The sequence below is a fragment of the Eptatretus burgeri genome, chromosome 7, assembly GCF_056783735.1.
Source record: "Eptatretus burgeri isolate ZD-2024b chromosome 7, Ebu_testis_v1, whole genome shotgun sequence".
Classification (NCBI taxonomy): Eukaryota; Metazoa; Chordata; class Myxini; order Myxiniformes; family Myxinidae; genus Eptatretus; species Eptatretus burgeri.
The window spans coordinates 105,561,856-105,585,018 of record NC_140967.1 but is presented as its reverse complement, the minus strand read 5'-3'; the positions used below and the strand labels follow the sequence as shown (position 1 = coordinate 105,585,018).

Sequence of the window (23,163 nt, the reverse complement as noted above, 5' to 3'; positions counted from 1 at the left end):
ATCATTTCCCTTTCTCCAGGCCATTTTAAAGATAAAAAAATCATTTCCACTCTGTCTAAGGCAGACTTTGCGGCACCGAGCGTTCCATTTGGCTTTCCGAAGACTTGAACCGGAGGCTTCGCTCTCGTGCTTCGTCTTGTTCATCGTTCCTCTTTTGCTTGCGAGATTGGAGGTTCCAAGGACGTCACTCGTATCAATTGACTCACAGACGGAACATCTCAAAAAGATTTGGCCCATCGTCTGGGTCTTGCACACAAGACGAGGCCATTTAGCCCATCATGTGAGACTTGTACACAGGAGAAGGCCAACTGGCCCACAATCTGGAACTTGTACAAAAGATGGCCATTTGGCCCATCATCTGGGACTTGTGCACAAGATGAGGCTACTTGGCTTATCATGTGGGACTTGTCCATCGGAGGATCCAATTTGGCCCATCATGTGGGACTTGTCTATCGGAGGATCCCATTTGGCCCATCATGTGAGACTTGCATACAGAGGATCCCAGTTGGCCCATCATGTGGGACTTGTCCATCGGAGGATCCCATTTGGCCCATCATGTGGGACTTGTCTGTCGGAGGATCCCATTTGGCCCATCATGTGGGACTTATCCATCGGAAGATCCCATTTGGCCCATCATGTGGGATTTGTCCGTTTGAGGATCCCATATGGCCCATCATGTCGGACTTGCATACAGGAGGAGGACATTTTTGCCAGTTGTCTGTAATGTACATCGGAGGAAGCCATTTGTGTCACCATCCCTGCACTCTATCAACACTATTTTAATCTAATCTATCAGTTCATTCACTTAATTTCACTGGTTTAGGAGAGGGATGGGGGTGGGAAAGAAGTGGAATGGGGAGGTGAATAGAAGAGCAGCACAGTGACATCACCAGGGGTTTGCATTTTGACAACTAAAAAAAACAAGTAAAGGTTGATGGTGGTGTGTATGGATAGGGCTGCGTCGTGAGGATTGAGCAAACATTGAAAGTACATTCATTCTTTTTTATTTTTTCTACAAGATTCCATAACTCAAGCTCTTTCTCAAACACCACAGTGAAGCCACAACCAAGGGAAATCACCGGAGGTGACTTCATACTGTGTGGCTATTTATTATAAAATGGAGCTTTTCTTCCATTACTTGAACTCCAGGGCTTGCCATATTACAGCCATTACTCTCCATTTAAACAAAGCTGTTAGTCGAGACCAACAGCATAATCACGAACACCATCAACACCCAAGTTTAAACAGATGGAAATGGAAAACAAAGTGGCTTCAATTCGAATGAAATAGGTGATATATTTACAAGATTCCAAACTTACTGTGTGATCTCTAAACTCTTAATTACATAAGCAAGCGTCCAACTCTATCTTTTAATAAGCCGCGCTACGCCACGTCCAGGTACAAATGTCCAGTAAATGTCTCCATTTTGTCCATGACACGTGAAATGTAAAACGTGCTAAGGGCTTGAGAGCCATTGACACGCATAATGTGAGCTGCGGAGTCCATCAGATCCTCCCAAGAAACAGAACGCAAACCGAGTTTGGTAGTTCGGCTTGAGATCAAAATGCCAATTAATGTATAAAAGTTAGTTTCACCCAACGCTGATTTTTAGGATTGAGTTTGAGATAAGAGATGGGCTCATCATCTGAACTAGCGGAGGCCCATGGTAAAAAAAAAAAAGACCAGAATAGGAAGAGAAAAAGGAATCCTTTCGTTCTTGCGCAGGCTGAAAGAGCTCAAAAATGGGAGGTTACATAAGGAATGTCTTGAGTTGTAATTGTTTGCACCTGATGTTTAAAGAAAAGAAAAGAGTAAAATGAGTGTAACAACTTAATGATTTGTCGAAAACATTTGATTGGGTAAATCTCGGTGAGGGGGGAGGGGGGGGAGACAGACAAACAGCATTAGCCTATTTTAGACTGTATATCTAGCAGGCACCCGCGGAACGTCGGTGCAATGTAAAATGTGACGTTGTCAACCTCCCTGCGCCCGCCTCCTCACAAACCCCCAAGTCCCCATCCTCCCTCTTCCCCCACAACTCCTCAACCTCCCACAGCAACAGCAAGGATATTTACTTATTAAATACGCACATGAAGTCACTTGGTCTCTGAGTGATTTGAGATGCCTTGATCACCTGCCTCATCGACTAGTTTTATACACATTGATAAAAAGTAAATAATGACGAGGTTCTTTCACAATGTTGCGCGATTCCCGGAACTACTCGGACAGACACCTTTATGACAGGTTTTTTTTGGTGTCGTCTCTGGTCGAGTTGATGAGAGAAAACAGTCGGAAACAGACGGCTGCCTCAATCACTCTCAAAAATAAAAAATAAAAAAAAACCGCGTTTGAAGCGGATATATTCCAATTGCAATTAACAGAGGCCTGAACATGAGGCCTGTACCATTACAAAGGCCTGTGATACCGTTTGGCTCCAACCTTTCAATATCTGATGATGCTTTTAACAGTCACATTGGTCATTTTACACTGAAGGGAAAACTTATAGGGAGGGCATGGAAATCGTGAATATGAAAGCTCAGAAGAAGTCTTTGGCTTCGCATCGGAGTAGGATGGCGACCAAATTGTCATTTAATGGGTGGAATGGAATGTTACACATGAGCAGATGGACAAAGCAGCATATTATTATATAGATAGATGTATAGCGTCAAATTCCAAAATCGTTATATTTCTTAACAACAAGAGATATCGCAGCATATTTAACAGAAAAAAATAAAATAAAATAAAATCAGGAGTGATCGAGGCAGCGGGCTGGTCTGTTACCTGATACACCTCCAGGGTTCAATTCTCTGTCTGATTGAATATTTTTTTAATTTTTCCTGTACGTTTGGATTAATTTGACGCAACTTTTCATTAATTTTTTTTTTCACTACGAGGAACGTTTCCGTGTTTCAGTGAGAGACAGACAGACAGTTGGGATTAGTCTATTTACCTGATATATATTACACGAATACATCCCCAGCTAATTGACAATGGGGTCAAAGATACCTGGCCCCAGCAGGCAGCGGCGTGCAGTGGCTCCCAACCATCTCGATCGCGGCAATCCACGGATACCCCATGGACAAGGAGGATCTCCGCGACTCGCACACACCCATGGGCGGCAGCCACGTGTAGCTGGACACACAAGGAGGTGAACAGGTTAGGTGTGTGTGACACGGACGAACTCATTAGATTTTTGTGAGGATCCGGATCTAGATACTACAATTTATTAAGTGATTCTTGACCATTGAGAGATGGGGCCAAAAACTATATATAGCACAATAGCTCAAAAAAGTTACAGACGGATTCAGACAAAACTTGGTGGATGAGTTGGGTAGGTGACAGGAACAAGCTGATTAGATTTTGGTTCAGGTCCGGTTGTAGATTCGGCCCATCAGTGGGTGACAAAACGTAAACTGTTCAGCTTGGCGGAAGCTTGTGGTCTCGCGAGTGCTGATCTCGTTTATTATCATTTAATTATGCCAATCCAGGAAAGGATGCAAACTGACTATTTCCTCCACATTCAGGTGGTTGCAAAGTATCGCACGGAATATGGCAAGCCTTGACCATGACGACAGAAATCCTACGAGTTGAAACTTGATTGGATGGGATAGAAATTCAACAAGAGTACAATGGACCAAATGGCCTCTTCGTGTCCAGGCTTTCTTATGCATCTGATTATGGCCATCACAGGTGTGACAACAGAGATAAATTGTGAACAATTGATTGAGGAACATTTAAAGTGGAAGAGGACAGAAAAAGTTTCGTACGAGGGTGGCCCCCTGTTCATTGCGCCAGTCCAGGTTCCCATCATGCTTGATCGCCTCCTCAATGTCCCTTATCATGGCCATCTCAGGTGCTGTTCTGCGCTGGTTTACCACTGCCTGCGTGATTCCTGTGAAAGCAGATGGTGTTAGAAGAAAGAGAGAATAAAACAAACCTTGAAACCAAGCTTTCAGTAATGGGAATAAGTTTCAACAGCACACATTCAATGGAAACAATCTTCACGTTAACAAATTTCAAAATTATACATCTGCAGGCTTCACAATAATAACTAGAAAACATCCCAAAATGCAAATCCCATCTGCATCCACTTTGTACTCAAACTAAGCTTGACAAAAACAACAGCTAAAAAAAAAATACTCAAAATGTAAAGTATATTCATTCTTTTCTCCATATTTCTCATAATAAAAGTTTGTTGAAAATTTGATAACAAAACCTCAAATGGTAAAAAGGTTATGGCCGAGAAAGACAGACAGACAGACAAACAAACGAGCAGTCATAGACCAGTACTTGCAAAATCATTCGCTGCGACCAAGACCTTTGGACCTCCAAAACAATATCCTCGCTTTTGATTGGTGAACCAATTCAGTGACCCCATATGTAAATTCTGTTAAAATTTCAAGTCAATCTGATGAAAATTGACGATTTTCGTGATCTTGACCTTTTGACCTCAAAAACAATAGGCTTCAGTGACCCAATATGCAAACCGTGTTCAAATTTCAAGTCAATCTCATTGGTTAATCTCCCAAGGTTAATCTGTTCAGCACAGTGAATGCTTGGTTGAGTGACAACAGTCGGTTGCAAGTGAGAATACTCAAGATCATTCACCTATTCATGACCGTGTTGAACTCAATGGAACAATTAAACATAACTGTGAGAAATGCATGCGTCATCAGATGGTACGGAGTGCGTCCAATCAGTTTTAACTGTTTCATTGTTCTCCTTCATCAGGATCTTAAATATATTGTACACCAGCAAATACCACCCGTCGCTTTGCAGGCAGTAATACTAAAGGGGGGAGGGAGAAAAAGAGGGGGAAAGAGCGAGAGAGGGGTGGGGGAGAGAGGGCAGGGAGAGTGCAGAGGTGGAGGAAAAAGGAGAGAGGAGGGAGGGGGAGTGATGAGGGGTGTGGGAATGGAAGACAGTGTGAGGTGAGAGGAAGGGAAGGCAGACATGCGATGGAGTGTTAATTAGTGTTGGAGTCAATGTGATTACCAACTACAGTAGTTAGTGTGTACAACCCAGAAACCTTGAGTAGCTTCCACTGAAAAACAACGTTGCATTTATATAAACGTTTCAGGGATATGTTCACAAACATTATTCTTTATTAACAGCTGTGTGTGACGAGTGGCAAATAAAATATTTGGCACGGTAATTTAGAAAACACGTCAATACGGCAAACGGCTCAGAAATCGGGTGATATTTCACAACTCGCGAAGAATGAGGGAGCACGAACCACTCGCTCAGGGTGGCGGAGCACGGACCAGTCGCTCAGGGTGGCGGAGCACGGACCAGTCGCTCAGGGTGGCGGAGCACGGACCAGTCGCTCAGGGTGGCGGAGCACGGACCAGTCGCTCAGGGTGGCGGAGCACGGACCAGTCGCTCAGGGTGAAGGAGCACGGACCACGGACCACTCGCTCAGGGTGAAGGAGCACGGACCAGTCGCTCAGGGTGGCGGAGCACGGACCAGTCGCTCAGGGAGGCGGAGCACGGAACAGTCGCTCAGGGTGGCGGAGCACGGACCACTCACTCAGGGTGAAGGAGCACGGACCACTCGCTCAGGGTGAAGGAGCACGGACCACTCGCTCAGGGTGAAGGAGCACGGACCACTCGCTCAGGGTGAAGGAGCACGGACCACTCGCTCAGGGTGAAGGAGCACGGACCACTCGCTCAGGGTGAAGGAGCACGGACCACTCGCTCAGGGTGAAGGAGCACGGACCACTCGCTCAGGGTGGCGGAGCACGGAACAGTCACTCAGGGTGGCGGAGCACGGACCACTCGCTCAGGGTGGAGGAGCACGAGCCACTCACTCAGGGTGACGGAGCACGAACCACTCGCTCAGAGTAACGGAGCACGAACCACTCACTCTGAATGACGTGGGGCGGCAAAGGCGTCCGCAGTGAGTTAACGATTCACTCAGATTGACATCGTGCGGTACCGCTATCAACAATGGGCTCTCGGCAATTGCCTTAAGCACTCCAATTCAATGGTCAATAAGGAACGGTTGGCCAGGCTGTCGCTGAATCCCATAATGGATCCCTTTCACTTCACAGCCCATCTTCACCGCACACGCAGCAGTTAATGAAATAAAATGAATCTATAATTCCACCATCTTGCCTGCTCGTCTGTGCATGTGCCATGTGGTACATCGGTTCGGGGTTGTCCACACAAACGTTATAACTTTTTTTTAACGTCCATTTCTTCCCAGATTTGCTTTGATTCCCTGTGGAGCCCCTCGTGAAACCTCCGACAATATCGACACAGATCTGGCAGACGCTATGGATAGGCAGTCCCTCTGGTGGACAGGGCGTGAGGTATTGCAGTGAATGCATTGAATGATATAGCTCAATGAAGCTCATTAATTTTTGCACGTTACTAAATTTGTTGTTCACTCACTTTCATTCTCAAAACAGCAGAAAAAGATGAGTTTAATGCTTTGGAAATTTCACATTTTCTTGTGTATCTATGGAGAAGGGAAAATAGCCTTGCTTGCTTAAAGTAAATAGGTATATTGGCTCAGTTACAAGACTCGTTATTTCCCTAAATTATCAGATTTCACAACATATTTCAACACTTATTGAGTCCGGACGACATTCGATTCTCAAAAACGAAATAATATTTCAATTATATACTTTAATTAGTGCATGAGAGTAGCTCGTGGAAAATCGTATCATTTCATGCATGAAATCGCTCCAACCCCTAATTTGAAAACTAAAGTACTTACAAAAGTGATGTGAATGGCGATTCGGAACTCTGATGAACGGGCATTCGATACGAGTGAGGAAAGTTAAAAAAAAAAAAAAAAAAAAACTTTCTTGTAATGAGGTCGTTGAAGCCTGTTCAAAGTCAGGGCATCATTGAGTAGGCTAAAAAAGGCGGCAGCTTCAGACTCCAGCGAGGTTACCCAGGAAACGCCTTAAGACCCCAGACGGCGAGGTGGCCGAGGTTCGCCTGATGAAGGATATAATTAAATGAGGCCGTTAATTATCTTCAAAAGGGGTGATTTTAATTCACCCAAACACCCAATTTTCACTCTTGCACCATCTTGGAGTTTTCTTAGTTTGCGTGCAAAGTTTCAGGCTGCAAGGTTTTATAGTTTTGGAGTAATGGAGGAAACGCACACACAAACATTCACATTGACATTTATTAGTATGGATATATACACATATTAGTACTGGGCCGATAAGAAAACTTACCTATAGGCTTAACTGTTTAACGATAATTTTTTTTTTAACATAAAAAAATTGCCCGATTATTCATTTACTTCTTTGTGTATTTGCATCCACTTATCATTTTTCATGCTTTCAACTGGCTGATGACAATGGTGCATCAACACTGACTGCTACCAAGGATGCAGATTATAAAGTGGTACAGAATGACGTCATTGTGCACACATGAAGTGTTTTCCGTTATTAAGTGGCTGTGAATCGATACATTTCAATCACTTATCTAATCCATTGGTGTATTGGATGGCACAGCATCCTGTCATTTTTAAAGGAATGATGAGCCACTGTGTGTGGTAATCGTCATCCTGATGAAGCAGCAATTACATGGAAGGAAGGAAGGAGGAAGGAGGAGGAGGAGGAGGAGGAGGAAGGAAGTGTATTCATTCGATAATTTATCGATAGACATAAAATTAAGTCCCCAGGTTACAAAAGGGTTTTTTTTTTTTTGTATACCTTGGTCGAGGCTCGTATGGGAGCTAACACACAACTCACAGCAAGGGGGCATGAGAGAAGAGGGGCGGGAGTGGAAGGGACAAAACAGTGGGGAACAGACACATTAGGTGAACTGTGGAAGGGAGAGGGATGGGGATGGGACGGGGAACATGGCGAAGAGAAGATGGACATTACAGGGACTTTCAGGAAGGAAAGCAGGAGAATTGAAGGAAGTGGGCTTGGGTGGATTATCGGGGGTAGAAAAGATCGAGGATTTGGATGGGGGAAGATAAGAGGTGGTGGTGAACAGCTGTTTTGAAAGCCTGGAGGGAAGAATGGGAAAGAATAGAGTGAGGAAGTTTGTTCCAAAGGCGGGAAAAAAAGAGGAATGAAAGGGTGAAGGTGAGCAGTGATTCGTGATTTTGGTAGTTTTACCAGAAGGGGGTTGTTGGCGGACCTTGAGCGCCCTGTGGAAATGTGGTGGGGACAAATCGCAGAGAGAGCAGGGGGGGCAAGGCTGGAGAGGAGTCGGTAGAAGACAGAAAGACCACCGACCAACCTGCGGTGATTGAGTGAGAGGCCCAAAGACTCAGCTTCATTGCGGGAGATGCCGATGATCTTAAATGCCCTGGTTTCGACAGCGTGAAGCCGAGAAAGGTGGGAGGCAGGAGCACCAGCCCAGAGGGGAGAGCAGTACTCCATCAGGCTACGGACAAAAGCTTTTAAGTGGTCAGGAGCTCAAGAGAGCCGAGGAAGGACTTTGCACAATGGAGGATTCCCAGTCGGCGACTGGCTTTTGAGGCGAGGTTGGAAATGTGACTTTCCTAGGAAAGGTCATGGCAGATAGTGAGACCCAGAAGCTTGAGAGAAAAGACTTCTTCCAGAGGATTGTTGAGAAAGTGGATGGGGGGGTTTTGTAAACGGTCCTTTCGAAGAGACATAGTGAGAGTGTGAGATTTGTCTGGATTGAAAGACATGTTCCACGTGTTGGACCAGTTTGTGATTTTATCCAGATCTGCAGTGAGTGAAGAAGCTGCTGCTTGCCGGTCTGAGGGATGACAGATGGTACGCCAGAGGGTGGAGTCGTCGGCAAAGAGAAATAGAGGATTTTCCAGAGAGTCAGAGAGATCATTGATGAAAACCAGAAAAAGAACAGGGCCCAGAATGCTACCTTGAGGAACTCCAGCCTGCACAGGAAGAGGGGATGAAAGAACTCCATTTAGGGCCACACGTTGACTGCGACAGGAGAGGAAGTCTGCGAGCCATGAGTGGAGATGGCCTTGAATACCATGGGAAGAGAGTTTGGTGAGTAGGGCAGGGTGCCAGACTGTGTCAAAAGCACGTGATATGTCCAGGGATACGGCTTGGATTTCCTGTCTGGCATTGAGGACCTCCATCCATTGATGGGAGAGCAGAAGCAGCATATCCAGGGTAGAGTGACCTGGTCTGAAACCAAATTGATGATTGGAAATCAAGCCATTGGAAAAGAGGAAGGATTTCATGTCTGAAGCGATGATGGATTCCATAACCTTGCTGATGATTGGGAGAAGGCTGATTGGTCTGTAGTTACAGGGATCTGTTTTTGCACCTTTTTTATGCAGGGCAGTGATGTTAGCAGATTTCCAAGCAGATGGCAGATGACCTTGGGCAAATGAGAGGGTGAATAGAACAGAGAGAGGGTGAGGAAGAGCAGAAGAGCAGAAGAGCAGGCTTTGAGGACACGTGGGCTGATGCCGTCTGGACCGGTTGCAGAATCTGACTAGAGGATTGAAAGCAAGCTCTCCACCTTGTCAGGAGAAAAGGATACAGAGTCCAGGAACAGCTTGGTGCGACTGGGTAAAGTAGGTAGCGAAAGTGATGGGATTTTGTGGGTAGAGTGGGTAGAGAAAGTGGGATTTTGTTTTGAACAGTCGTTCATTCAGTAAGTATATTGATCGGCCATTCACTTAGTGCTGTAAATGGTGGTATCAGCACCCCTGTGGGGCTATATGGTGGTATCAGCACCCCGGTGGGGCTATATGGTGGTATCAGCACCCCGGTGAGGCTATATGGTGGTATCAGCACCCCGGTGGGGCTATATGGTGGTATCAGCACCCCTGTGGGGCTATATGGTGGTATCAGCACCCCGGTGGGGCTATATGGTGGTATCAGCACCCCGGTGGGGCTATATGGTGGTATCAGCACCCCGGTGGGGCTATATGGTGGTATCAGCACCCCGGTGGGGCTATATGGTGGTATCAGCACCCCGGTGGGACTATATGGTGGTATCAGCACCCCGGTGGGGCTATATGGTGGTATCAGCACCCCGGTGGGGCTATATGGTGGTATCAGCACCCCGGTGGGGCTATATGGTGGTATCAGCACCCCGGTGGGGCTATATGGTGGTATCAGCACCCCGGTGGGGCTATATGGTGGTATCAGCACCCCGGTGGGGCTATATGGTGGTATCAGCACCCCGGTGGGGCTATATGGTGGTATCATCACCCCGGTGGGGCTATATGGTGGTATCAGCACCCCGGTGGGGCTATATGGTGGTATCAGCACCCCGGTGGGGCTATATGGTGGTATCAGCACCCCGGTGGGGCTATATGGTGGTATCAGCACCCCTGTGGGGCTATATGGTGGTATCAGCACCCCGGTGGGGCTATATGGTGGTATCAGCACCCCGGTGGGGCTATATGGTGGTATCAGCACCCCGGTGGGGCTATATGGTGGTATCAGCACCCCGGTGGGGCTATATGGTGGTATCAGCACCGGTGGGGCTATATGGTGGTATCAGCACCCCGGTGGGGCTATATGGTGGTATCATCACCCCGGTGGGGCTATATGGTGGTATCAGCACCCCGGTGGGGCTATATGGTGGTATCAGCACCCCGGTGGGGCTATATGGTGGTATCAGCACCCCGGTGGGGCTATATGGTGGTATCAGCACCCCGGTGGGGGTATATGGTGGTATCAGCACCCCGGTGGGGCTATATGGTGGTATCAGCACCCCGGTGGGGCTATATGGTGGTATCAGCACCCCGGTGGGGCTATATGGTGGTATCAGCACCCCGGTGGGGCTATATGGTGGTATCAGCACCCCGGTGGGGCTATATGGTGGTATCAGCACCCCGGTGGGGCTATATGGTGGTATCAGCACCCCGGTGGGGCTATATGGTGGTATCAGCACCCCGGTGGGGCTATATGGTGGTATCAGCACCCCGGTGGGGCTATATGGTGGTATCATCACCCCGGTGGGGCTATATGGTGGTATCAGCACCCCGGTGGGGCTATATGGTGGTATCAGCACCCCGGTGGGGCTATATGGTGGTATCAGCACCCCGGTGGGGCTATATGGTGGTATCAGCACCCCTGTGGGGCTATATGGTGGTATCAGCACCCCGGTGGGGCTATATGGTGGTATCAGCACCCCGGTGGGGCTATATGGTGGTATCAGCACCCCGGTGGGGCTATATGGTGGTATCAGCACCCCGGTGGGGCTATATGGTGGTATCAGCACCCCGGTGGGGCTATATGGTGGTATCAGCACCCCGGTGGGGCTATATGGTGGTATCATCACCCCGGTGGGGCTATATGGTGGTATCAGCACCCCGGTGGGGCTATATGGTGGTATCAGCACCCCGGTGGGGCTATATGGTGGTATCAGCACCCCGGTGGGGGCTATATGGTGGTATCAGCACCCCGGTGGGGCTATATGGTGGTATCAGCACCCCGGTGGGGCTATATGGTGGTATCAGCACCCCGGTGGGGCTATATGGTGGTATCAGCACCCCGGTGGGGCTATATGGTGGTATCAGCACCCCGGTGGGGCTATATGGTGGTATCAGCACCCCGGTGGGGCTATATGGTGGTATCAGCACCCCGGTGGGGCTATATGGTGGTATCAGCACCCCGGTGGGGCTATATGGTGGTATCAGCACCCCGGTGGGGCTATATGGTGGTATCATCACCCCGGTGGGGCTATATGGTGGTATCAGCACCCCGGTGGGGCTATATGGTGGTATCATCACCCCGGTGGGGCTATATGGTGGTATCAGCACCCCGGTGGGGCTATATGGTGGTATCAGCACCCCGGTGGGGCTATATGGTGGTATCAGCACCCCGGTGGGGCTATATGGTGGTATCAGCACCCCTGTGGGGCTATATGGTGGTATCAGCACCCCGGTGGGGCTATATGGTGGTATCAGCACCCCTGTGGGGCTATATGGTGGTATCAGCACCCCGGTGGGGCTATATGGTGGTATCAGCACCCCGGTGGGGCTATATGGTGGTATCAGCACCCCGGTGGGGCTATATGGTGGTATCAGCACCCCGGTGGGGCTATATGGTGGTATCAGCACCCCGGTGGGGCTATATGGTGGTATCAGCACCCCGGTGGGGCTATATGGTGGTATCAGCACCCCGGTGGGGCTATATGGTGGTATCATCACCCCGGTGGGGCTATATGGTGGTATCAGCACCCCGGTGGGGCTATATGGTGGTATCATCACCCCGGTGGGGCTATATGGTGGTATCAGCACCCCGGTGGGGCTATATGGTGGTATCAGCACTCCGGTGGGGCTATATGGTGGTATCAGCACTCCGGTGGGGCTATATGGTGGTATCAGCACCCCGGTGGGGCTATATGGTGGTATCAGCACCCCGGTGGGGCTATATGGTGGTATCAGCACCCCGGTGGGGCTATATGGTGGTATCAGCACCCCTGTGGGGCTATATGGTGGTATCAGCACCCCGGTGGGGCTATATGGTGGTATCAGCACCCCGGTGGGGCTATATGGTGGTATCAGCACCCCGGTGGGGCTATATGGTGGTATCAGCACCCCGGTGGGGGCTATATGGTGGTATCAGCACCCCGGTGGGGCTATATGGTGGTATCAGCACCGGTGGGGCTATATGGTGGTATGAGCGCCCCGGTGGGGCTATATGGTGGTATCATCACCCCGGTGGGGCTATATGGTGGTATCAGCACCCCGGTGGGGGCTATATGGTGGTATCAGCACCCGGTGGGGGCTATATGGTGGTATCAGCACCCCGGTGGGGGCTATATGGTGGTATCAGCACCCCGGTGGGGCTATATGGTGGTATCAGCACCCCGGTGGGGCTATATGGTGGTATCAGCACCCGGTGGGGCTATATGGTGGTATCAGCACCCCGGTGGGGCTATATGGTGGTATCAGCACCCCGGTGGGGCTATATGGTGGTATCAGCACCCCGGTGGGGCTATATGGTGGTATCAGCACCCCGGTGGGGCTATATGGTGGTATCAGCACCCCGGTGGGGCTATATGGTGGTATCATCACCCCGGTGGGGCTATATGGTGGTATCAGCACTCCGGTGGGGCTATATGGTGGTATCAGCACCCCGGTGGGGCTATATGGTGGTATCAGCACCCCTGTGGGGCTATATGGTGGTATCAGCACCCCGGTGGGGCTATATGGTGGTATCAGCACCCCTGTGGGGCTATATGGTGGTATCAGCACCCCGGTGGGGCTATATGGTGGTATCGGCACTCCGGTGGCGCTATATGGTGGTATCAGCACCCCGGTGGGGCTATATGGTGGTATCAGCACCCCGGTGGGGCTATATGGTGGTATCAGCACCCCGGTGGGGCTATATGGTGGTATCAGCACCCCGGTGGGGCTATATGGTGGTATCATCACCCTGGTGGGGCTATATGGTGGTATCAGCACCCCGGTGGGGCTATATGGTGGTATCAGCACTCCGGTGGGGCTATATGGTGGTATCAGCACCCCGGTGGGGCTATATGGTGGTATCAGCACCCCGGTGGGGCTATATGGTGGTATCAGCACCCCGGTGGGGCTATATGGTGGTATCAGCACCCTGGTGGGGCTATATGGTGGTATCAGCACCCCGGTGGGGCTATATGGTGGTATCAGCTCCCCGGTGGAGCTATATGGTGGTATCAGCACCCCGGTGGGGCTATATGGTGGTATCAGCACCCCGGTGGGGCTATACTCACCCAGTGATTTAACAAGCTCAGCGGGAGACCAACACCGTTACCTTGTTCCCCATGTTCACATATTTCAAAAGAAGGAAAATGGCACGTTTCAGACTTTTCATATTTAAAGTCCACAAAGCTCATATTCGTTATGAGAAAGATGAGTTTCTCTGCCTTGTCAGATGAAAGACGGTTTTATTTTGTTATCATATGCTACACAAGCAGCACTGCTGAACAATCCCGAATACTCAAGCATTCCAGAATACTTTTCTGTTCTTGAGTATGGCAGCTTGACTGCCAGGTAGCTATCATTTATTGGAAGCCAGGTAGCTGTGCCGCTGATGCTATGCCCCTGCACCGGTACAGTGGTACTCATTTTGCCAACCTCGGAAGGATGACAGATTGAGTCAACCCAACCTGGTGTTAATTTAGCAGCCAACAAGGCTTGAATTCAGTACCCTATGACCCTAAACCAGCCACCCTAGCTGCTAAGCCAACACGAGGCTTCTCAGAATACTGTTGGTCCACCTTTGAAATGTGAACACTAACGCTTTGATGCACTCGGTACACCTGGAACATATGACGTCAAGACGTACTGGCTAGGAAGGATGTACAGTAGGTATTAACTTTTAACCTCAGCAGCGGACGAGTGATCACGTTTCCTCTTTGTCCTCGTGGCTGTTTCAAAAGCAATTGGTTATTACCCTCGCCGAAGGAGAGGGGATTGCGTTTGGGTCCGTTTGTTACTTGCAAAATCTAAGATTTTTCAAGTATATTGGTCAGTCGATTTTGTTATTCTGTCTATCCGTCTGTCTGTCTGTCTGTCTGTCAATCGCCTACAGGTCACAATTCTAAACTGATCGTCAAGAAACTTTACCAGGTTGTAGAGGTAGTTTCAACTGAGAAGCCTATTGATTTTGAGGTGAAAGGTCAAAGGTCATCTTGAGGTCAAGTTTCTAAAATCATCATTTGTCATCCGATTGACTTGAAAGTTGAATAGGATTTGCATAGTGCATTACTGAATTGGGAAACCAACTATTTTTGAGGTCAAAAGTTCAAAGGTCAACTTCTAAAATCATCAATTTTCATCTGATTGACTTGAAAAATAAACAGCAGTTGCATAGTGCATGACTGAATTGGAAAACCAACTATTTTTGAGATCTAAAGGTCAAAGGTCAACTCAAAGGCAAACATCTAAAATCATCAATTTTCAACTGAAAAATCGTCAATTTACACCCTATTAACTTAGTTATGGAACAGAAATTGCATCGTCCATCACTGAATTGGGAAAACAACTATTGAGGTCAAAAGGTCAAAGGTCAAAGGTAAACTGAAGGTCAAACTTCCAAAATCATCAATTTCAATCTGAAAAATAATAAATTTTCATCCGATTGACCTGAGCTTTGATTAACAATGGCAATTTTAATCTTCATGAAATGGACAATGTGATGTATCCATGGCAACCTTTGGAGAGGGGCATGGATTTTGAAAGTATCGTGCTCTGCACGACGTCTTCATGAATGATGAATAATCAAAAGACAAACGTCATGGGTCAGGGTCAGGTGTCCGATCAAAGCGAGACGTCTTGGTACCCGGTTATCACTGCCAGCAGTTATAAAGTGGCAGTTCCAGTTATGTCTCTTATTAATTACGTAACACACCAGTACACCACACAAAAGAAGTCCTGGCGAGGGTCTGCAATCTCTGATTGCTCTTTTTCTTGTTATATATGAATCAGGTGTGCTTTAGAAAAGTTATGTACTGTTTCTCTGTGAGTTTCAAAGCAAAATAAATTTGATAACACCCGGTTTGCAGTATTGATGCGTTTTCTCAATTACAGAGGCAAATTTTTTTTCTACCCAACACATGACAATTGCCTGCTGTTTCGAAATATTAATGTTAATGCACATCTTCTTGAAACGTCTATTTTGCAACAGTTTTTTTTTTAATTTGTTTATTGAAATTCGCCCAAAACAAGGGTGAAAGCTCCACATTTTTGAGTTCTATACAGTACGGTCCTGTAATCGGTAATCGGCACTCCCACCGACTCCAATTGGCCGATACAGATGACCGAAAAATTCCGATTATCAATACCGATATCGGGCCAGCACTAATAGTCACCCTAAAACCAGTTTCATACCTCCCATCAACTGCCCCCCCCCAAACAATGATTTATGTAAGAATACATTTTTGTGTACATACGAATGTGATGTTGATGCAATGCAGCCATGATGGACCAAATGGCCTCCTGTGTTGAAGTCCCTTGTATACTCTCTTCTTTCACAGCACACATGACAGACAATGTTGGCTGCCATCTTGGTTTTAGTCACAATCATTGTCACTTTTGTACAACTTTCTCAATATAGACAATATCACTGCACCAGATTTCATCTTTTAACTGTTTGTTTGTTTTTTTTGACATGTTCTTCAATGAAAAGTCCACATCAACCTGCAATGACCATCGTATATACTGTACAAGGAAGCTCAGAAAGGAAGAGGCAATCAGGGCCATCCTGCCTGTGTTGCGTTTGCATCTTTTCACTATCCACCTACGAACTTAAACACGAACTACATGAGCTTGAATGAACTTGCATTCATGATCCCTAAACCTGCACCACAAAACTTGCCATCCAAGCTCTATGTAATCCATGGTAGTGTCTGCGTGGTCATTGCGCCAGTTCAAAAACATTCCACTGCATTGTGAAAGACACCATAAGGGATAAAACTGCAAACAGCTGCCTTTACATACCCACAAAAAGTAGGCAAATGGCAATCTACTCTACAAACATCCCCTCAGAGCACAAATACGAAAATCTGATGGAAAAACTGCACCATGTTGGTGCGAAGACAGGTTGAGCGTTTGAAAGCTCCTGAGACAATGGGGCGAGAGACCCCTGGTGGTGGGTACTTGAGCTACATACAACAATCATTCACATCTTAAACCACAGCCATGTTGCAATTTAAACAACGCACAGATTATACACCATCCGCGTCTTCATGGTCTCATGCAAAGATATAAAATTACTATCAATGTACGAATATCAGATCATGGTTAAAAAAAAAAAAAAACACAAAAACACTATATATCAAAATGACAAAATTATGAGGAATTTCACGGAGCAGGAACGTATACATGATATCTCATGAGGTATACATCCATCCATTGGAACCATACTCTGTACAGAGCGTCGGTGCTCTGCACAATCCTGGACGGGTCGCCACTCCGCCGCAGGCAACTCGAATGGTTCAATCATCCCAGGAAGCTGGTACTCATTTTGCCAACCTTGGAAGGATGACAGGATGAGTCAACCCCACCTGGTATTAATTCATCGGGTAAGTGTGATTTGAACACAGGACCCTAGGATCCCAAGCCCACCACTCTAACCATTAAGCCAACACCAGGCATATAATCTCATCAAAGTGCGTCAAATAAAATAATTGGATCTACTTGTAAAGGAACATTACCTCTTTCAATTAAAACAGGGGAAGATACCTTTATGCTATTCCTGACAGCCGAAGATAAGCATCCCACTCGTGTAACATCCTTGTAAATGTCAATGATACAAGGAAGTGTAAATAAGCATGAAGATCAATCGCTTTTTCATCGGAAATTCAGGCTTTAATTGCTTGCCGGCAGCAATAAACGATCGCTTGTTCGATGGCAAAAAGAACGGGTTCCTGAATAAAGTACAACATCAAAAGTGAAGAATGGGAGAGGAACAGTACAGGTACGGTGGGTGCATCCTGATGATTCCTCAAGAACAAGATGCATTTGGCAGGATTCATCTCCGAGAAATACAATGATCTCAGGCATACACCAAATGTGACATTTTGAGGGTAAAAGGACCGAAGGAACACTCACAGCCATGGCTAGGCCGATACAAAATGCAGATTGTGAACATGATCGTTTTCCACACCACTTCAGTTGCACAACTGGTGACTGAGGTTGTTTGGGCTCAGGTCAAAGCTGAGCAAAAAAAGTCACACGGTGACCGAACAATTTGGCTGAATTGTGGAGAGTAACACACAAATATTGGAACCGAATTCCAAAATCGTACTTTAATAAACTGTATGTGCTGGTGTGAAAGCAACGGGTGTAAAGGACTCACAAACAACACAGAAATACATTGTCCACTTTGCACACATTTCATGTTCTGTTTGTACACTAATCTATTATAACATGAATCAATTCACTATCTAGTTGCAATTACTCACGTGGAAGAACCAGCATCACAGGGCTTAACTTTACGACCGAGCAAGATGTCGCCTAACTTTACAATCCCACAATAGATTGCATGGTCGAACTTCACAACTCAGGATTGCATGGTGTACTTCACAACCCATCATCACATTACATGGCCTAACTTTACTGTCTAGAATCGCATGGCCAAGCTTTACAACATCATATCGCATCACATGGCCTAACTTTACAACGCAGTCATTGCAACACAATGATGCCTCGGTGCCGGCCCCACATTCAAAAGAAGCCCATAATGACCAAAGTTGTTCTTTTAAGTGTACACATTGTGATACATTCCAATAAGTAATATACAGGTAGTGGACAAAAAAAAATGGAAACACCAACATAGTCACTTAATAGGGTGCTGGGCCACCAAGTGCGGCCAGTACGGTCTGTATGCACCGTGGCATAGAGTCAACCAGCGTCTGGAATTCTGCAGGAGGGATGCGGCACCATTCTTCCATGAGAAAGTCAATCAACTCACACATGTTTGATGGAGATGGAAAATGCTGTCTCAGGCATCGTTCCAGAATATCCCATAAATGCTCAACTGGGTTCAGATCTGATGACTGAAAAGGCCAGGACATATGGATAACATCAGTGTCACGGTCATCAACCCATTGGGCGACCACATGTGCTCTGTGGATGGGGGCGTTGTCATCCTGGAAGACACCCCTTCCGGCAGGAAAGAAATGCTGCAACATGGGGTGAAGATGATCACTCAGGTCCATCAAGTACGATTGGCATTGACCTTGCCCTCTAAGGGAATATCTGCACTCAAACAATGCCACGAAAATGCACCCCACAGCATTATAGAACCACCAGAACCCTTCACGATTGAAACCAAGCTCTCAGGTTGTAGAATTCTTTGGGTTGGTGCCACAAGTGCACTCATCCGTTTGGCGAGAACAAAGTGAAGGATGATTCTTCTGAACATACCACATTTCTCCACGACTTGGGAGTCCACTGCTTGTGCTCTTTGCACGACTGGACTCACAAACGTGCATTGCCAGGTTTGATGAGGGGTTTTGCACTGCAATCCGACGATGGTATTTGGTTCTGTAGAGTTCTCGGAGGACCGTCTTTGGTGATACTGGCTGCTTGTGCCCCAAGTTGAAATTTAAAGTCAATTGATCTGCAGTTTCTCACCTGCTTTGCCTTGCACTTCAAATTAATGCATGGATATCATGCTCCTGGAGTATGCACCTCTGCCCACTCTTGCCCTTTGCTGATGATGTCTTTCCTTGGAGTTCCATGATGACATCACCTCAGACACTGTTGCTCGTGAAAGAAACATCAGAAAGTCGAGCTGACTTTGTCACTGAAGCTCCTGCCAAACGTGCCCCAACAATCACTCTTTCAAAGTCACTGAGGTCACCTCTTGCAGCCATAATTATTTGCCCACAGGCCTGTGCAGCATTTTTGTACATGACCCAAAGCATGCTGGGATTTTATTTGCTTTATTAACATATGTGGAAGCCATTGCTTTCAATATACTTGGTGTCCCTCTTTTACACAGGTGTTTCCATTTTTTTTGTCCAACATACACACACACACACACACGTGTGTATATATATATATATATATATATATATATATATATATATATATATATATATATATATATATACATATATATATATATATATATATACATACATATCCACTCCACCGGTCGAAAGTTTTAGAACACCCCCATTTTTCAGTTTTTACTGAAATTTAAGCCGTTCAAGTCCAGTGTTTAACCTGAAATGGTACAAAGCTAAGCGGTAAACTGCCAGAGGTTAAGAAAAAAAGTTTAGGTTACCAAAAACTGAAAAATAATGTAAATTTCAAAGAGTTGCTAAGAAAGGCCCTTTTCAGGAAACAAGTAATGGGTTAGCAACTGCAGCTGTTCTGCAGCAATGGAAGTAAATTAAGCCTTGAAAGTTGATGCAAACAATTCCTGCAGGTGTCCCAACTTTTGTCGATTAGTTACAAACCCTCTGTCTGTATAAAAGCAGTGTTGGAACAGACTGTGTTGCTACACCCTCTGAAGCATTATTTGGACAACATTGCACTGCAGGAAGAAGTATATTGCTATCATAATGGTGAGAAAAAGACAATTAACAAAGGAAGACAGAATGACCATTATAACCCTTAAAAGTGTCGCTCTTTCCTTTAGATAAATTGCAAAGTAAGCCAAGGTGTCAATGAGTACAATTTCCTACACCATCAAAAGGCACTTGGAAACTGGAGGAAACTCTGACAGGAAGAGGTCTGGCAGACCCAAAGACACAACACAATCAGAAGACAAGTTTCTGAGAGTCAACAGCTTGCATGATAGGCAGCTCACAGGACAGCAGCTTCAAGCACAGCTTAACACTGGTCAAAGTAAGGAAGTCTCTGTTTCAACTGTGAAGAGGAGACTTCGAGCTGCAGGTTTGAGAGGTAGAGTGGCAGTAAAAAAAAAGACATTGCTAAGATGGCAAAATAAGAAAAAGAGGCTTGCCTGGGCCATGAAGCACCCCAGTGAACTACTGAAAACTGGAAGAAGGTCTTATGGACCGATGAATCAAAATTTGAAATCTTCAGTTCATCACGCAGGGTTTTTTACGCCGTCGAGTAGGCGAAAGGTTGTTTCCTCAGTGTGTGACACCAACTGTCAAACATGGAGGAGGAAGCACGATGATCTGGGGCTCTTTTGCTGGATCCAGAGTCGGCGACTTGCACAGAGTGACTGGCACCCTGAACCAAAAGGGCTACCACAGCATTTTGCAACACAATGCAATACCCTCTGGTCTCCGCCAAGTTAGTCAGGGGTTCATCCTACAGCAAGATAAACCCAAAACATACCTCCAGGCTATGTCAGAACTACCTTAGAAGAAAACAACAAGACGGTAGGCTTAAAATCATGGAATGGCCAGCACAGTCTCCAGACTTAAACCCCATCGAGCTGGTTTGGGATGAACTGGACAGAAGGGTGAAAGCAAAGTAACCTACAAGTGCAACACATGTGTGGGAACTTCTGAAACAGTGTTGGGAAGAACTTTCCGAACAATATTTGATTTCCATTGTCGAAAGAATGTCACGAGTATGTTCGGCTGTTATACCTGCAAAAGGTGGCTACTTTGACGAGTCAAAAATTTAGATTTAATTTTGTTCAACAAAACCGTTCCATGATTTCTTTTTTTTTATCTGCAATTGTTTATTTGTTCTATGCTTTAATTTCAGAATACATTGAAACATTAAACTGCTTAAATTTCAGTAAAAACTGGGAATATATATATATATATATATATATATATATATATATATATATATATATATATATATATATATACATATACATATACACACGACTGGGATGTGCTTACACATTGTGTATATGAACTGTTTCCCATTGTCTCGGGTCGTTCACCTGCATTTGATTTTTCATTTATATATTTTCATTTTTTTTCCTTTTCATGTATTTAGTTTTTCATTTACGGATGCTTTCCGATAGTTTTGTGATTTTTCCTGGTGTATCGGCTTCGATGTCCGTCGGCACACAAAATTACCGTGCTTCCCCAATGTCTTGGGCAAACTCACCTGCGCTTTTTTCATGTTGTTTTTTCATTTATATTTTTTTCATTTATGGATGTTGTCTGACGATTCTGTGATTTTTTTTCCGGTGTACTGGCTTTGATGTCCATCAGCATGCAAAATTTCAGCTTTCTATGTCACCCAGAAGGCACTGATCTTTAATATCAGCCAGTCAATCAGTCAAGGTTTTACTAATTTTTTTAGTTGCCAAGTAATCATGTTGTCATGTTATAGTTTACATTTTATTTCTGGACTGTAGTCATTTACTAGCATGTGGCGTTACTGCACTGTCAATGCCATTGCACATGCATGGGTGAGAGGCAGAGTGGGAGAGTTAGTTTGGAGGAGAACTACAGACAAAAAAAAAAAAAGAAGAGGAGAATGATAGACAAATGGGGACCAACAAATTTGTCTGGTACTTGGGTAAATAGGCCCACAAAAGGTTAATCCAGCTCTGATCACATGGACTTTAAAACTGAGCATCACATTTCAAGTCCTAATTTTACAATTCATCATCACATTGCCAAGATTTACAAACCAGAATTGCATGGCATAATTTCCAACCCATCATCACATCACATGGCCTAATTTTACAACCCATCATCACAAGGCCTAACTTCAAAACCCCTCGTGGCATCGTGAGGCCTAACTTTACAATGCATCACATGACAAGGCCTAACTTTACAATTCAGCATCACATTACAAGACCTAATTTTACAACACAGCATCACATGGCCTAACTTTACAACCAATCATCACATTACATGGCCTAATTTTACAACCCCTCATGGCATCGCGAGGCCTAACTTTACACCAGTACTATATAGCATCTAACAATTGATCGCCAGCCTTGAATATTGAAATTATCATGACTTTCTGAGAACAACATTACAAACAACACTGCCAGATAGGTCACTAGTAAATGCCAGACCCACGGTTAACCATAGTGGATCCTCTTTGGCTTTATAACCCAGAATAGCAACATTTACATTTTCAAAGCCTGTGCTCAAGTGAGCCAAGGCTATCTGTGAAATTAAACCGACACATAGCCACTAGGTCATGATAGATGTTGGAACGGGCATGTATGACACATATAACAACACCTTACCCTTGGCTGTCATGGCAGACTCAATGAAGTCCAATGTTGCTTCATCCTCACAGATATCATAAGGCATGTTTCCATCAGCGTTTACAGCAAGCAAATCTGCACCACTAGGAAGGAGGTTTGGGGGGGTATACCAAAATAAAAATTATAGTGAAGCAAACAAATTCCGCTACAATTCCACCCTCTCCCCCCCCAAACAGCATGGTGTATTACAATATATTTAGGGAATGAAGGCCATTTAGCTCAACATGACTGTGTCATATCACCAGCACTTCAAATTATTGCAAGCTGTGCGAGTTATATCACAAACCAATGAAGATAATGCGGGACAAAGACTGGATGGACTATTCTCAAAGATACTGTGGGAGTTTTAAACTATGAAACCAAAATGCAACAGCTCCAAGACGTAGTCAATCCTGCTGGTACTGTATAAAAGCAGAAGTTTTATTGTAATTTGGCCCTGTCAGAAATCAAGATCAGAACATACTAGAGAGTTCATGGAACATCTTACCCAGCACTGTCTTGAGAAATATGGACAAAGGCGGGGTCTATGAGTGGCAAATTTGATTGGGCGTGATGATGTCAAATTCCATAATATTTTATCCAAGTACTGCGAAATGGAAAGGTTTTGAAA

General features: G+C 45.8%; 1 protein-coding gene across 10 annotated transcripts in view; it reads right to left on the bottom strand.

Annotated features, from left to right (window-relative positions):
* Positions 1–23,163, bottom strand: part of LOC147024034 (protein phosphatase 1 regulatory subunit 16A-like) — a 67,192-nt gene that overhangs the window by 7,223 nt on the left and 36,806 nt on the right. For all 10 annotated transcript variants that reach the window (XM_085890186.1, XM_085890187.1, XM_085890184.1 and 7 more), the window contains 3 exons: positions 22,533–22,636; positions 3,768–3,892; positions 3,007–3,132 (listed from right to left, as the gene is read on the bottom strand). In XM_085890186.1, coding sequence (XP_085746312.1) covers positions 3,007–3,132; positions 3,768–3,892; positions 22,533–22,636 — 355 coding nt within the window. The remainder of the gene's footprint in view (positions 1–3,006; positions 3,133–3,767; positions 3,893–22,532; positions 22,637–23,163) is intronic.